The sequence below is a fragment of the Bos javanicus genome, chromosome 24 (genome assembly GCF_032452875.1).
Source record: "Bos javanicus breed banteng chromosome 24, ARS-OSU_banteng_1.0, whole genome shotgun sequence".
Taxonomy (NCBI): Eukaryota; Metazoa; Chordata; class Mammalia; order Artiodactyla; family Bovidae; genus Bos; species Bos javanicus.
The window spans coordinates 46,531,935-46,549,807 of record NC_083891.1 but is presented as its reverse complement, the minus strand read 5'-3'; the positions used below and the strand labels follow the sequence as shown (position 1 = coordinate 46,549,807).

Sequence of the window (17,873 nt, the reverse complement as noted above, 5' to 3'; positions counted from 1 at the left end):
ATTATTTTCAAAATCCTTCAAGCTAGACTTCAGCAGTATGTGAACTGAGAATTTCCAGATGTACAAACTGGGTTTAGAAAAGGCAGAGGAAGTGAAGTGAAGTCACTCAGTCGTGTATGACTCTTTGCAACCCCATGGACTGTAGCCCACTAGGCTCCTCCACCCATGGGATTCTCCAGGCAAGAGTACTAGAGTGGGTTGCCATTTCCTTCTCCAGGGGATCTTCCAGACCCAGGGATCGAACCCAGGTCTCCCGCATTGTAGGCAGACGCTTTACCACCTGAGCTACCAGGGAAGCCCTAAAGGCAGAGGAACTAGCAGTCAAACCCAATGTTCGGTGGATCATAGAGAAAGCAAGGGAATTCCAGAAAAACATCTGCTTCGTTGACTACACAAAAACCTTTGACTGTGTGGATCACAACAAACTGTGGAAAATTCTTAAAGAGATGGAAATACCAGACCACTTTCTCCTGAGAAATCTGTATGCAGGTCAAGAGAGCATTTTTATCCCTCACAAGATTTTAATAATTCCTTTGAAATTCCCCAGTTTGTACTTTTTAAAAAAAATTTTCAGAGTTCGTTTTCCCTCTTTGTCACCCCTGGTATTTGAATGAATGAAAGTTCCTAAAATGAATCAGTATAAAGAGATTCAACTTTATTGTTTAAAAGAAAGGAAAAAAAAATCATAGCCAGTATGGTAAGATCTCAGCGCCTTTGATTTTACTGGAACATGGAATTTTTGTTGTTACATTTTTCTGGATTTGTAAAATATTTTATAACATTTTTAAAAGGTTATTTTCCTCTTCTGGGTTTCCTCACCTTAGGGTGAGGACTGTGTGATTTCCAGGATAAAATAAAAGAATTTAGTGTGACTGAAATTAGGCAAGATACTGTACTTGTCTTGGAGAAAACGTTTGCACCTCTGCTCAGAATTTTAAATCGCTTTTCTTTTCTGTGGTTACAGGGCTATGCACCACCACCTAAAAATGGAATTGAGCAGAAGCGCCCTGGACGCCCTTTGAATATCACGTCTTTAGTTAGGTTATCCTCAGCTGTGCCAAACCAGATTTCCATTTCTTGGGCATCAGAAATTGGAAAGGTAAAGATTCTTTTCTCTGGGGAACATGAAAGTGATTCCTCTAGGTGGTATTGATTCGCTTTGCTTTTTCTTAGGCTACTAGTTCCAACTAGTTCCATCTCGTTCACTTTTCTGTTTATAACCCCCAAAAGCCATATTTTTCAATTCGGGCTAGAGATGTGAGATTCTTAAAAGTTAAAACTAAGGTTTCTTCAGTATCATCTCTGTGTCTCCTTCCAAAGGAGATAAGTGCTCTAACAGTATCTCTTAAAGTTAGTGGTTAATCACAGTTGTGTTTATGTGTGTTTTAAGTGGTATTTTTAAAAAGTGGGAATTTGGGCTACTGTTACATATTTATGAAGAGGGACAAAGAAAACTTTATTAGGCTTTTGGGGAAATGGTTAAATGTACTCCTGTTGTGATTAGACATAATTTACTCCAGCCTTTATATGAACAGCTGATACTTAAATAATGTGAATATCTCATAATATTTACTTAGATTTATATTTACTAGAAAACATTTACTTAGATTGGTATTAATTCCTCCATACTTTTATATTGATGAACTTGGTTTTCTGCAGATTCTTAAGTATTAAAAAGCTTTTCGTCAATTATGAAATACTGGTTAATACAACAGGGATTTCCATTTTAGAACTGCTTATTTATATAACTGAAGTAATAGAAATGGAAGAGATTGCAATTAATTTCTGATCATCAGCTTTAATGTTGCTGTTTCATAGAAATAAACGATAGTACTCCTTCTTATGGATGGAGAAGTTGAATCATGTTTGTAGCCAGAATTAATCTGGTTTTATCACCAAGGTAATTGCCAAGCTGGACATAATGAATATTTTTGTATTAATCTTTGGACTGTACAACTGTGATTACTAGGACCTCTAATGATTGTTCTCTTGAGCTCTCATTTCTGAATTTTTACTATAACTTGTTTATCATAAGACACTGATCCCTAGTATTTTTTATTTGCGTGAACTTAAATGTACAGTGATGTAGCACTGGATAAAGATTCAGGAAATCTTGGCTTAGTCTCAGGTTGGCAAATTGTTTGATTTTGGCAAAATTGCTTAATTCTCTGGGGCCTGCTTATTATAAACAATAAGTAAAATCTTGAGAATGGGTGTTATATACAAATATCAGAGACATTGTTAACTGAGCAAGTACTAATAATGCTTTAAAGTTTAGTGAGATAATAAAGTTTTTTGAGAGAAATTTGAGCAGAAAAGCAGTATATCTTTTTGAAATGATTATGACCTTATAGATTTTGTTTTTGAGTAAATGATTGCAGATACTGAACGCTTAGCAGTTTTTTTTTTTTTTTTTTAAACCCTTATAATGGCTGTCCTGGTAGCTCAGCTGGTAAAGAATCTACATTTCAATTCTGGAGACCTTGACTTGATTCTTGGGTTGGGAAGATCCTCTGGAGAAGGGATAAACTACCCACTCCAGTATTCTTGGGCTTCTCTGGTGGCTCAGATGGTAAAGAATCTGCCTGCAATGTGGGAGGCCTGGGTTTGATCCCTTGGTTGGGAAGATCCCCTGGAGGAGGGAAAGGCTACCCACTCTAGTATTTTGACTTGGATATTTCCATGGACAGAGGAGCCTGGCAGGCTACAGTCTGTGGGGTCACAAAAAGTCAGACATGACTGAGCGACTTTCACTTAATGGAAATAATATTCTTTTCTTGCAGTTGTAATCAGTAAATTTGTATACTCTTTTGGATATTCAGATATTTGAAAGGACTGTAGCAGGATGTTAAAAGTGATATTTAAAGTATCTGATTTGGCAACTATTAAAAGTATTTTGTTTATTGTAGAATCAATTGAATGAATACATGTAGTGAATTGGTGAGGTGGGTTTTAAGTATTTAAGTAAAATTATATATCATCTCTTCATTGCTTTATAGATAGCTCATGAAAGTTCCTTTGTGCCAAGTCTAAGAGGGTATGGAATTGGATGCTATTATTTTCTGACCTTGTATTTTTTGTTTTTATTATTTCTTCATGTGTCTTATATACTACAGTAGTTGCTTCTTCCCAGTAAAATGTCCGTTTGCAAATAGCAACTGTCACATTTTTTCTCCAAAAAAAAAGCTGATTTGGGGTTCATGTGAATGATTTGCCTAAGGTTATGTAGCAGGTGTCTGCCAAAATTAGAACTGTGGAACTCTGGATTAGAAGTATTAATTTAGACCACAGGTGTTTGAACTTTGTTTCTGTAGTGGAACTCATTTTTCATGAATGTATTTTCCCTATTACATAAAAAACAGAAAATTCTAGTTAGAAGTGTTCATAGGAGGGTGTATTCTCATTTATACCATGATGGCTCCTGAGGTACCAGTTTTGCTAAGTTGGAAACACGGTTTGAAAACCACTGATCTGAGCATTTTGTTTTTCACGTAGATGTTTTACAGTGGTGAGTGATTGAGAAATACCTTTCATAGGGTGACGCATTCATCTTCCCTGAAGTAACTGAGTTGATTTTGTTCCCTTCCCAGTCACTGACTTTGCTGTATAAGTTATTTTGCATGTTATTTTTAGAAACCAGAGTTTCTTAGACAAGTGTTTTATATAAATAACTATTATCTCTCATCTTTAATACAGATTATTTTTCTTTGTAGAATTACTCCATGTCTGTATATCTTGTACGACAACTCACATCAGCCATGTTATTACAGAGATTAAAAATGAAAGGTATTAGAAACCCTGATCATTCCAGAGCACTAAGTAAGTATTGTTTGTAAGACTGAGCATATGAGATGGTTTTAAATGGAAGTTTTAAAAGCTTCACATATACATCAATACAGAAACAATTTGGGAATAATTACTAAAAACCAAAAATGAATTACAAGTTAAAAATACTCTTGAAGAATGGAGCTGTATAAATTGAAAAACCCTTCTCTTAGAAACTGCTCCCAAGAGGATGAAGTTTGACTCTCAATTGATATTGATATTTTGCCTTTTCATAAGAAGTTAATTTTGGTAAATGTCTGGTTGTTGGCAGTTTTGATGCCTGCGTTGGGAATAGGAATGCAGGTCTTTAAGTCCTCCAGTGTGTAGTGTGCTATACACTTAAAAAACTTCTAACTTAAAAGGTCTTTTTGCAAAAGAAATGTTGATATCCATCAGAAATAATATTTATCTTCTGAGATGTTTTATTTTGTACTTTGATACTTTCATGCTGTATAATAATAAATAGAGGAAAAAATGTGTAACCCAAGCTGTAGATAATTCAGTAACTGATGTTAATTGAACAAGACTTTTTTTTCTGGGAAAGAGAATATTTTTACCCCCATTACCTCCCATATCACTGAATGAACCAGAAAGGAGAGAGAATCTGTGGGTTGGACAGGGAGCCAAGCAGGGCTGTTGAAATGGTATTTTGTTTCTTACACGCAAGCCATTTCTCATCACACACAGCACAGTGTTGATCTTCCTGTCTAGAGCTGAAAGCCACGGGAATTCTTCCACAATTCTTACCTGACGAAGGTTCCACTCTTCCAGTTGCAGTCTGGTTCTCCCTGTCATGGTGTTGAGAATTAGGCATCTGAAGGCAGTTTATGTATTTATTAGTTTCTGTCAACAGTAACTTGTATGTATTATGTGGTGAAGAAGATGGCACATAATCCTACATCCATAGTAGTTTTCAGTAGTCAAAGTATAAAAATATTTTACCTTTTTTATAAAGTATAAGAACAATTATTGGAAATTACATGTAATCCCTAATTAAAAGTCATGCATGTGTTTTAGAAAAGTATTGAAGCTCAGAGTTCAGCTGCCTTCCCTAATTGTATTGTTCTTAAGCCTGAAACAGCTCTGTTTTAAAAACTCTTCCTTACCCACAATTTTACTTTTAAAAATAAATCTTAAAAATTTGATTAAGCATGTCATTTCGAGTTTGTAATTCTTTAACCTAATACTGGAAGTATGGCTGTATTTTCAGTACATTAATACTTAACATTTTATTTTGTTTTTGTAGTTTCTTGATCTATTTGAAGTGTTTGGGAAATTTTAAATAAGATGGCGTATATTTCTATAATTCTGTTCATAAGTCACAATTTTTTAAACATTGTGTTTATTGTTGATTTTCCCTCAAGTTAAAGAAAAACTTACTGCGGATCCTGACAGTGAGATTGCTACCACTAGCCTTCGGGTGTCCTTGATGTGCCCTGTAAGTAAAGCAGCGAAACATTCTGAGGCATTTTGCTTTTTTATAAGTTACTAATTTTCCTATAAGTAAGTATGGGAATGAATGATACAGTATAAAATTTTGAACTTTTTTCATTTTCCCATTCAGGAATCTTCATAGATAAGCATTATAATATCAAAGAATGCAAGGGTTCTCAGGCAGTGACTAAACAGAAAGAGACGTAAAAGGATATTATAACGAAGAGGAAAGAGAGCTTTAGGTTCACAGTAATCTGTCGCTGCTAATTATAGATAATCCACAGCTAATACTGAACATAGAGAGTTGGCTCCTTTTATCAGCATATAAACTGTGTTGAAAAATAGCAACAAAATTATTAGGACCTAATGCTAATTAATCGGAGAAGTCAATGGCAACCCACTCCAGTGTTCTTGCCTGGAGAATCCCAGGGACGGTGGAGCCTGGTGGGCTGCCGCCTGTGGGGTTGCACAGAGTTGGACACGACTGAAGCAACTTAGCAGCAGCAGCAGCAGTGCTAATTGATGGGAGAAATCAGGAATAGTGGATGAAGGCTTCTTGATTAAAATCACTGCTTTTGGGAACGACAAGTCCTGGGATTAGGAATTTATGATATGGTTCGGTGGGGGAGGGTTGGGTTTGGTGACCAGCTACCATTGTGTACAGTTTTTTAAATGGAAAGAGAATTGTGTCAGAGAAAGGGATACTTTGTTGAGCCCCTATTACGTGCTCTTAGACTGTCTTAGCTAGCAAGCCTGTATGGAGTTGTTCCCATTTTGCCGATGAGGAGCCTGAGACTGAAAGAGGTTGCTAACCCAGGTCACACACTTAGGTTATAGTAGAAGAAGAATAGAGAGTTTGGTCTTCTGACCATATTCCAGTTTTCTTAACAAGGTACCATATTGCCACATGGGGCCAAAAATATAAATATCCTGATTATAAATCTACTTCTCTGTTATTCTGGAAAGCAGTATTTGCAGGTATCTTTGTTTCTAAAGCTTTATGTATTATCATTTACTTGAACTTAGCTTTACTGAAAAGGGATAGAATTACATGAAATTGGGATTGCTTCCAAATTGGGAACCTGTGGTTATGAGCAGGGTGAAGGTCAGCAGGAGGACTTTAATGAGGTGGCAGCAGAGGCCCTCAAGGGCATGTGTTTAGACCCGGGGTCTTCCCTGGTCACTGGGCATCAGTTCATTTGAGTGTCCTCACAGTACCTTTTTCTCCTGCTCACGTTAAAATTGATACTAAATTGAAACACGTGAAATTTCCATTTTGTTAGTCAGAAACAGTTTGGATATTAGAAATTTCTTAGTGGTTTAACCCTAGTGTATTTGGCAGATACTCATTGCTGGCTATATTTTATTTTAAGCACAGCCACTGGGAATGGAACTTGTGTTACATTTATGTTTTATTATGTCAAACTGTTGTCAGGAAGAAAGCACTTCTCTTTACAACTAAGAAGTTGTACAGTTACACAGTGCCGTATCCTGTAAGTTTTTTTTGAACCTTTTGTTGGTGTGTGTTTTTCCTCTTTTCTTCAAACACTATGCTATTCTACAAGACAACAACTAAAGCAACCAAACTGTTGAATTCTTGGGCATTCAAAACAGTGGAAGTGGCATATTGAAGTGGTTGGGATTTCTCCTATATAAGAATAGGTTCCTTTCAGATGTGTCAGTTTTAAGAAAACTGACAGTTTTAAGAAAATTAACAGTTTTCTTATTTGAAGAAATAACAAGATCCTGTTTAAAGTTCATTAATGTTTTCTTTCTCTGCTTACAAGTGAAAACAGATCTCTTTTGAGACTGCCTTTTGAGCTTTTCCTCAGTATTCATTCTACCTGATTTTTTTCATAACATTTTCTAAGAAAACTGTGAATGGTACTCTTCAGACTGCCTTAGTGCTAACATACTTTGCGTTGATAGCTGTAGGATGTGGTGTATGTTATTAGAAAATCAAGCATAGGTGTTTTGAGCAAACTTAGCAGATAGATGATGGAACTTAGATTATGAAAGTAGTTTTGAAGGCAGAGACACTATAGCAGAACGGAAATAAGACAGGAACTAGGATGGTGATGGGAACTGGAGAGGAGAAAAAGGATTATAGGCAGTTGGGAGGATAAGCCTAAAAAACCCTGGGTTTATGAGGCAAAAATTAGAGAAAATGATAGCTTAAGGAGGTGGGAGAAATGTTCTGTTTTCATGGTATGTGAAATGTTTTGTTGTGTAAAGTGATTTAGAGTAGACATGCATGTGGATAGTGAGAGTGCAGTCCACGACCTCTGTCCTTGGGACCCAAGGGAGGTGTGTTTTCAGCACTGGTTGTTGAAGAGGATCTGATTGAGTGTGTATAATTAACTTTTTGAACACAGGATCTGAATTTTACACAGAATTGAGATTGGGATGAAAACTGACCTTTTCCAGTCCTGTGGCCACTGCTGAGTTTTTCAAATATGCTGACATGTTGAGTGCAGCACTTTAACAGCATAATCTTCTAAGCATTTTAAATAGCTCAGCTGGAATTCCCTCACCTCCACTAGCTTAGTTCATAGTAATGCTTCCTAAGGCCCACTTGACTTCACACTGCAGGATATCTGGCTCTAGGTGAGTGACCACACCATTGTGGTTATTCCTGTTACTAAGACCTTTTTTGTACAGTTCTGTGTATTCTTGCCACCTCCTCTTAATCTCTTCTGCCTCTGTTAGGTCCTTACCCTTTCTGTCCTTTATTGTGCCCATCCTTGCATGAAGTGTTCTCTTGATCTCTCTAATTTTCTTGAAGAGATCTCTAGTCTTTCCCATTCTGTTGTTTTCCTCTACTTCTTTGCATTGTTCATTGAAGAAAGTCTTATCTCTCCTTGCTGTTCTCTGGAACTCTGTGTTCAGTTTGGTGTACATTGTTCCCTTTCTCCCTTGCCTTTGGCTTCTCTTCTTTCCTCTGCTATTTGAAAAGCCTCCTTGTATAACTACTTTGCCTTCTTGGATTTCTTTTTCTTGGGGATGGTTTTGGTCACCACCGTCTGTACAGAGTTATGAACCTCTGTCCATACTTCTTCAGGCACTCTGTCTACCAGATCTAATCCCTTGAATCTATTCGTCACGTCCACTGTCTAATCATAATTAATTATTATTTGGGTCATATCTGAATGGCCTAGTGGCTTTCCCTACTTTCTTCAATTTAAACTTGAATTTTGCAGTAAGGAACTCATGATCAGAGCCACAGTCAGATCAGGTCTTGTTTTTGCTGACTGTATAGAGCTTCTCCATCTTCAGCTGCAAAGAATATAATCAATCTGATTTTGATATTGACTATCTGGTGATGTCCATGTGTAGAGTCTCTGTGTTGTTGAAAAGGGTGTTTGCTATGACCAGTGCGTTTGCTTGGCAGAATTCTGTTTTAGCTTTTGCCCTGCTTCATTTTGTATTCCAAGGCCAAACTTGCATATTACTCCAGTTATCTCTTGACTTCCTGCTTTTTCAGTTCAATCCTCTATGATGAATAGGACATCTTTTTTTGGATCACTGCCTTGTTGGGGCGACGGGTCTTCTGTAACTCAATGAAGCTATGAGCCATGCTGTGTAGGGCCACCCAGGACGGTTGGGTCATAGTAGAGAGTTGTGACAAAACGTGATTCACTGGAGGAGGGAAGGACAAACCACTCCAGTATACTAGCTGTGAGAACCCATGAACTGTATAAAAGGGCAAAAAGTTAGGACACTGAAAAATGAGCCCCTGCTCCTGCCAAGGTCAGAAGGTCTCCAGGATGCTACTGCGGAAGAGCAGAGGACAGCTATTAACAGCACCAGAAAGAAGGAAACTGCTGAGCCAGAGCAGAAACCACACTCAGTTGCGGGTGTGTCTGGTGACGAATGTAAAATCCAGTGCTATAAGGAACAGTTTTGCACAGAAACCTGGAATGTTAGGTCCATGAATCAAGGTAAATTGGATGTGGTCAACCAGGAGATGGCAAGAGTAAATATCGACATCTTAGGAATCAGTGAACTAAAATGAATGGGAATGAGTGATTTTAATTCAGATGACCATTATATCCACTACTATTGGCAAGAGTCCTTCAGAAGAAATGGAGTAGCCCTCGTAGTCAGCAAGAGAGTCCGAAATGTACTTCTTTTAAGGTGCAACCTTAAAAACAACAGAACAATCTTGGTTCATTTCCAAGGCACACCGTTTAGTATCACAGTAATCCAAGTCTATGCCCCAAATACCAGTGCTGAACAAGCTGAAGTTGATCAGTTCTATGAAGACCTAGAACTAACACCAGTACTCTTTTAAACGAATGATATAATGAAGGGATGCCTCTTAGGAATGCAAGTGTAAGTTGTTATTAGAAAATCTATTGAAATATTCAAATCTATAACAATAATTGAAAAAGAAAAAAAATCCTCCAGTTACCCCATTAGGTGCTGAGTAGGTCAGCATCCTTTCCTCACAGAACAAAACCTCTTAGCAAAATAGGAAAACGTAGATAATTAAAACTAAAAATTACCACCATGTATGATATAAAACTAGGAATGTCTTCATGAAAGTGAAGAACATTTGAATTTGTGTTATAGCTCTGCCAGCTGTATCTTAGTGAGTGTATTGTTTTCAGTATCTTGTAACCTCAACATCGTCATTTCAAAAATAGAAATAGAGGTACTAGTCTTTTGGAGTCATGCAATTATTATGAGAATTAGATGAAATTTATGTAAAAGTCTGTAACATGCTGTAAGGTTTTACATTACGTAAGAGGTTATTTGTTATTAAAGGAAGGGGAAATAATGAAAGCATATATCATAGAAAATTGCCTCACATTCTTTTCTCAGCTTTTTCCATCTTAAATATTCCCTAACATGATACAGAAAAACCTTAATGAACTTATTGGGCAGCCCAGTAGTTAAATTGTTCTATCCATTTGCATGAATCACTATACTTCTAAAATCTCTTAGAATCCTAGTTAGACATTTAAGAGATAGTATGGACTCTTGAGCTAGATCATCTGGGTTCAAATATTGACTCTTGATTTTGTAATGTTAGTCAAGTTAACTTAGTTTCTTTGTGCCTGTTTCCTCATGTATAAAGTGAGGATGATAATATAGATCAACTGGGTAGTGTAGTTGTTAGGTTAAAAGGTAGTGTCAATAAGATAAAGGTAGAGGTTATTCATTGTGCTACTTGGCATATAGGACTGCTATAATGATGAGTTGGCTAAATTATTTTCTTTTTATATTATAAAATAACCCAATGTTCATTTTAGAGGAAAGAAACTACAGGTAAACCAAAAAGAAAAAAGGAGAATATCCTAAAGATCCTCCCCCTCCCCCTCAGGGAGGATTAACGGTGTTATAATTTTCTGTGATTTCTTCTAGACTTCATAGTACATATGAAGAAGTCCTTTCCTTTTCCTTTTCTTTGTCTTTGCCATTTATCCAGTCTCTCTGCATTCCTTCTACCATCTGGTTGACAAATACTGATCATCCGTTGCATCCTTGGTACTGTGTTGTAACACTTAGGTTACAGTAGTGAACAGTGACATAGACCTTTTCCTTGTGGGGCTTAGCATATAGTCGAGAAACAGATTTTCTATCAGAATGAGAGAACTGATTAGAAACTGAGAATTTTTTGTAAAGGAAATATACAGGGAAGTTTGAAAGGCTTTACAGCAAAACTTGGTCTGATCTAATCTGGATGTTATGTCTGTCTGGATGTTCGTATTCCTCTACCAATTGGCCATTTAAGTTTAATAGTAAAAGACTGGTTAATGATAACAATGCATTGTAAAACCTTCAGAAGGAAAGGAGAATGTTTTTGTGGACCATATGCTCTGTGTGTGGCAGTTTAAGTTATTAGTTTTTAAAATCAGTACTTTTTAATGAAAACAACTTGACCAAAAATCTGTCACATAATTTGAGACCCATTTAAAAAAATTTAATGAGGAAAAAAAAAAAGAACTAGGTTTTATCAGTATACTGACACTTCAACATATGTGATTATAGGAAAGTAAAAAGCTTTCTTTCTTAAGTGAAAAATACATTTGCAGTTCATATCACGTATATGAGGCTGATTAATATAGGTAACCAAAGATGAATAACCAAGTAGAAAATCAAGAACATTTTGAATAAGTAGTTCTTAGAAACCCAAATGACCCTTAGAAGCTATAAAAAGCTCAGCTTCACTTAGAAGTGTATTACAAAACTATAATGGGGTGTTTTTCACCTGTCAGATTGGCAGAGGTTAAAGGATTCAAGAACTGCTATATTGATAAGGTTGAGGGGAGCCAAGCACATTAATACATGTGTATGTGTAAATCAATAGGTAATTTCTGTGAAAGTTAGTTTGTTATTGGGACAAAAATCACAGATACGCTTGGACTCAAAATTTTTCCTGCTAGGAATTTATCCCGTAGCTGTCTATTGCAGCATCATCTGTGGTGATAAAGGATTAGAAAAAGTTTAAATATAAGTACAGAATTGTGTGAATTGCATGCCACCATTTCTGTGAAAATATTTTTTAAAAGACACACTTGATTATGCATAGACCATCTGTGAAAGGACATGCGAGAGATAGATAGCAGTGGTTCCCTTTAAGTAGGGGAAGAGATGAAAAAGAAACATGTTTTCATGTTTTAAAAAATTTATTTTTAATTGAAGTATAAAGCTTTAAATGTTTTCATTTTATATGTATCTTTTTCTACCTGTGATTTTATAAGTTTTACTTTCTTTCAGAAAGTGAAATGGTCTTTTAAAAATTATAGCTCAGGCAGTGAATACAAATAAAGTATATTGTAGTCTTGATGGAAATAAATTCTGGTTTGAATTTCTTTTTGACTTTGTTAGTCTTGTATGACTTCTTCAGATTTTTATGACTTTTGAGGCTTTGTTCTCCTTTCTGAAATGACTTTCCACGTTGTCTTCCCTGTCGTCCAGTTAGGGAAAATGAGGCTGACAATCCCATGCCGTGCGGTGACTTGTACACACCTACAGTGTTTTGATGCTGCCCTTTATCTGCAAATGAATGAGAAGAAACCCACCTGGATTTGTCCTGTGTGTGACAAAAAAGCTGCCTATGAAAGTCTAATTTTAGATGGGTAAGTATATCCCAACATAATACTTAATTATACTCAATCTTATTTTTAAACTGTAGTTAGTGGCCCTTCTGTCTTTACAATATTATGGTGTTGGGGGCAAGAGGGTGAGTAGTTTCCTTTTCATTTTGCTTTCCATGGTCATATTTCATTACCTATAGGAAGGAGGGTAAAATCCACTTAGTGATATCATTTTGCTTATCTAGAACTAGAAGAGCAATGAAGTCTCTGCAAAAACATACTAATTAAGTGGTAGGGTAAATAGAGTTGTGTTATGCAGCTGGTAAGTTTAAAATGGGAATTCACTTCTAGGTTTTTCTGACTCTGGAGCCCAAACTCTTAAGCAGTATTGCTCATTTTGTATATGTTGAAATTAAGGAAAAATAATACAACCTAATTGTTGGTAAGTAATGTATATATACACTATCATTTTCATTCAGTATAGAGTGAAAAATAACCTTGATCTTTAAAGATAATTCTGCAGCACGATTTTTTAAGTTTGAAAAGAGTATTATTGTAAAGAGGAATGAAACAGTAAAGAGTGATGGGACTTTTTCCTCTCTGTAAACTTTTACTTTTTAACTTGCTTTGAAATAATTTCAAACTTAACAAGAATTTGTTAACAGTAGCGTGTAATGTGTCAGTTGTTAACAGTCTGCCATATTGTTTTATCACATTCCCTCTTAATTTGTATGTGTTTTTGTGCGTGTATATCTGTGTATAGAGAGAAAAAGATGATTGTCACTATTCTCAGAAACTTTTTGAATCATTTGAGATAAGTTACGTATTTCATGCCCTTTTGCCCATTCATATTTTAGGGTGTGCTTCCTGAATACTTGACATTGTGTTGTGGGTATACTGCTTATCATTAGTGTGTTTTAGAGAGTTCCAGAGATTTTATTTGGACAAACACTAGTTTTTTTGTCAGAAACTTCAAGATGTCATTTTCCCTCCTTTCATTCATGCAGTTCTTTATTCTGTTATGCATTCCTTCATGAATTCTTTCAACATAATACATATTAAATACTAGCCATGTGTCAGGTCTAAAATGGAGACAATAAAGAATTGTGTAGTAAATGTTAAGTGCTGTGAAAGTAAAGAATGAAACTATGTAAAGAGAACTGGGGGTGGGGAAGAAACTGATGATAGGGAGTATGTGATCGCATTACTACCCGCTACCTGATTGTTGGTCGGTAGTCTCACCAACACTTAATGAATATATCTCTTCATAGGCTTAGGACACTGCCTCCATCATTTGAAACATTTTTATATACAAGTGTCATTTCTGTGCTGTTATTTGTGCCGTTGATCAAAGTATTGATCACTGTAAAACTGTTTTAATTATTGGATTTTTGTTATGCATTAGTACCTCTTTGGCCATATGAATCAGAATTTTCTTGACCATCATTGGAGTTGGCCATATTCACCTGAATGAAAGTATTCTTAAATTACACAAATCTTGTTTTGATTTTGATTGAAATTTTGTTTTTCATATAATTGGGGAAATACATATTTAAAGTTTTACATCTTCTAAGGAAGGTAGTGTTTTTCCTCATTCATTTTTATCAGTTTTATTGTGGTAGAAGAACTATCCCTGTTTAAAGTGTACAATTTGATACATTTTGACCCAATATATACCTGAAATATCATTAAAATATGATAAATATATCTATCACATCTGAAGTTTTCGCAATTCTTGTGGGACTCCATGGCCTGTAGCTCACCAGGCTTCTCTCTCCATGGATTTCTAGGGAAAATTATTGGAATGAGTTGCCATTTCCTCAGGAGATCTTCTGTACCCACGGATCAAACCTGTGGCTCCTGTATTTGCAGGTGGATTCTTTAGCACTGAGCCACCTGGGAAGCAAGGTGGCTGGAGAAGAAAATGGCAACCCACTCCAGTATTCTTGCCTGGAGAACCCCATGGACAGTATGAAAAGGCTGAAAGATAGGATGCTGGAAGATGAGCCCCCTCCAGGTCAGAAGATGTCCAGTATGCTACTGGGGAAGAGTGGAGGGCAGTTACTAATAGCTCCAGTGAGAATGAAGCAGCTGGGCCAAAGCAGAAATAACACTCAGCTGCAGATGTGTCTGGTGGTAAAAGCAAAGTCCGATGCTATAAAGAACAATATTGCATAGGAACCTGGAATGTTAGTTCCATGAATCAAGGTAAATTGTATATGGCCCAGGAGAAGATGGTAAGATTGAACATTGACATTTGAGGAATCTGAATTTTCAGATGACTATTGTATCTACTACTGTGGGCAAGAATCTGTAGAAGAAGTGGAGTAGCCCTCATGGTCAACAAAAGAATCTGAAATGCAATATTTGGGGTACAGTCTCAAAAAGGACTGAATGATCTCGGTTCGTTTCCAAGGCAGACCCTTCATCATCACAGTAATCCAAGTCTGTGCACTAAATACTTAACACCAAAGAAACTGAAGTTGACTAGTTCTATGAAGACCTGTATACAAACTTTTTTAGAACTAATAGTAAAAAAAGATATGCTTTTCATTGTAAAGAATTGGAATGCAGAAATAGAAAGTCAAAAGATATCTGAACTAGCAGGCAGCTTTGGCCTTGGAGTACAAAATGAAGTATGTCCGTGGAATTCTCCAGGCAAGAAATTCTGGAATGGGTAGCCATTCCCTTCTCCAGGGGATCTACCTGACCCAGGGATCAAACCCAGGTCTTCCTGCGTTATGGGCAGATTCTTTACCACTTGAGCCACCAGGGAAGCCCCTAATGAAGCAGTACAAAGGCCAACAAAGTTTTGTTAACAGAACACACTGGTCATGGCAGACACCCTTTTCCAACAACCCAAGAGATGACACTACACATGGACATCACCAGATGGTCAATACCAAAATCATATTGATTGTTCTTTGCAGCCAAAGATGAAGAAGCTCAATACAGTCAGCAAAAACAAGACCTGAAGTGGACTGGCTCAGATTATGAGCTCTTCATTGAAAAATTCAGGCTTAAATTGAAGTTGGGAAAACCACTAGGCCATTCAGTTATGACCTAAATCAAATCCCTTATGATTATACAGTAGATGTGACAAATAGATTTGAGAGATTAGGTCTGGTAGACAGAGTGCCTGAAGAACTATGGATGGAAGTTCATAACACTGTACAGGAGGCAGTGACCAAAACCATCCCCAAGAGAAATAAATGAAAGAAGGCAAAGTGGTTGTCCAAGGAGGCTTTACAAATAACCTAAGGAAAGAAGAGAAGTTAAAGGCAAGGGAGAAAGGGAAAGATAGACCCAGCTGACCACAGAGTTCCAGAGAATAGCAAGGAGAGATCAGAAGGCCTTCTTAAATGAACAATGCAAAAAAATAGAGGAAAACAACAGAATGGGAAAGACTAGAGATCTCTTCAAGAAAATTGGAGAGATCAAGAGAACATTTCATGCAAGGATGGGCACGAGAAAGGACAGAAAGGGTAAGCACCTGACAGGCAGAAAAGATTAAGAGGAGGTGGCAGGAATATACAGAAGAAATGTATATGCAAAAAAGGTCCTAATGACCCAGATAACCATGATGGTGCAGTCACTCACCTAGAGCTGGACATCTTGGAGTATACAATCAAGTGGGCCTTAAGAAACATTACTATGAAGAAAGCTACTGGAGGTGAGGGAAATCCAATTGAGCTTTTCAAAATGCTAAAAGATGATGCTAGTAAAGTGCTGCACCATTATGTCAGCAAACTTGGAAAACTCATCAATGGCCACGGGATTGAAAGTTTAATTTTCATTCCAATCCCAAAAATGAGCAATGCTGAAGAATATTCATACTACTATACAGTTGCTCTCATTTCACATGCTAGCAAGGTTATGCTCAAAATCCTTCAATGTAGGCTTTAGCTGTACTTGAACTGAGAACTCCCAGATGTACAAGCTGGGTTTTGAAGAGGCAGAGGAACTAGAGATCAAAATGCCAACATTTGTTGGATTATGGAGAAAGCAAACATGTTTAGTTCTTGATAAACACCCACTTCTTCATTGACTATGCTAAAGCCTTTGTGTGGATCACAAAAAAACGATGGAAGTACCAGACCGCCTTACTTGTCTGCTGAGAAACCTGTGTGTGGGTCAAGAAGCAACAGTTACAACAACATACTGGTTCAAAATTGGGAAAGGAGTACAACAAGACTATATGTTGTTACCCGTTTTATTTAACTTATATGCATAGTGCATCATGTGAAATGCCAGGCTGGATGAATCACAAGCTGGAATCAGGACTGCTGGGAGAAATATCAGTAACCTCAGATATGCAGATGATAGCACTCTAATAGTAAGTGAACAGTAACTAAAGAGCCTCTTGATGAAGGTGAAAGAGAAGAGTGAAAAAGCTGGTTTGAAACTTAGCATTCAAAAAACTAAGATTGTGGTATCTGGTCTCATCACTTCATGGCAAATAGAAGTGGGAAGAGTGGAAGCAGTGGCAAATATTATTTCTTGAGCTCCAAAATCACTCTGGATGTTGACTGTAACCATGAAATTAAAAGAGGCTTGTTCCTTGGAAGGAAAACTGTGACAAACCTAGCCAGCATATTATTAATAAAAAGCAGAGACATCACTTTGCTGACAAAGGTCTGTACAATCAAAGGTGTGGTTTTTCCAGTAGCTACCTACAGATGTGAAAGTTGGACCATAATGTAGGCTGAGCACGGAAGAATTGATGCTTTTGAGTTGTGTTGGAGAAGACTCTTGAGAGTCCTTTGTACTGCAAGGAGAACAATCCAATCAATCTTGAAGGAAATCAACCCTGAATATTCATTGAAAGGACTGTTGCTGAGGCTTTAGTATTCACTGTTGAAGCTCGGACTTCAATTCTTTGGTCACCTGATGCAAAGCACCAACTCATTGGAAAAGACCCTGATGCTGGGAAAGATTGAAGGGGAAAGGAATGGTGGGGGGCAGAAAATGAGATGGTTAGATAGCATCACCAACTCAGTCATGAATTTGAGCAAACTCCGGGAAATAGTTGAGGACAGAAGAGCCTAATGTGCTACATACAGTCCTTGTGGTCACAAAGAGTCAGACTCAACTTAGCAACTGAACAATAACAACAGTTTTCTCATGTATCTTTCTAATCTCTTCCTTTCACTATTTCCTCAAATACTAATATGCTTCCTGTTTCTATAGATTGTTTTGGATTTTCTAGAGTTGTGCATGAATGGCATCATAGAGTGCATTCCTTTGTCTGACTTATTTTTATTCAGTGCCGTTGAAGTCTGTCCACATTGCTGTAGGTACCAATAGTTCGTTTTTTTTGCTGAGTAGCATCCATTGAACAGATAGCCCACAGTTTTATCAGTTCACTTGTTGATGGGTTGTTTCTGGCTTGGAGTCTTGCAAATAAATCTGCTAACAACATTCATGTCCAAGTCTTTGTTCTGATGTTTTAATTTTTCTTGGGTTAGTAGTCAGAGTGGAATCCCTGGTCACATGCTAGGCATATGCTTAATTTTTCAGTAAATTACCAAACTGTTTTCCAATGTGATGTACTATTTTGTATTCCCA

At 36.9% G+C, this 17,873-nt stretch overlaps 1 protein-coding gene across 11 annotated transcripts in view; it reads left to right on the top strand.

The window, feature by feature from the left end:
• The window catches only part of PIAS2 (protein inhibitor of activated STAT 2), a 106,610-nt gene that overhangs the window by 57,585 nt on the left and 31,152 nt on the right, over positions 1–17,873 (top strand). For all 11 annotated transcript variants that reach the window (XM_061400090.1, XM_061400088.1, XM_061400086.1 and 8 more), the window contains 4 exons: positions 965–1,099; positions 3,714–3,819; positions 5,190–5,263; positions 12,187–12,347. In XM_061400090.1, the coding sequence (XP_061256074.1) occupies positions 965–1,099; positions 3,714–3,819; positions 5,190–5,263; positions 12,187–12,347 (476 nt within the window). The remainder of the gene's footprint in view (positions 1–964; positions 1,100–3,713; positions 3,820–5,189; positions 5,264–12,186; positions 12,348–17,873) is intronic.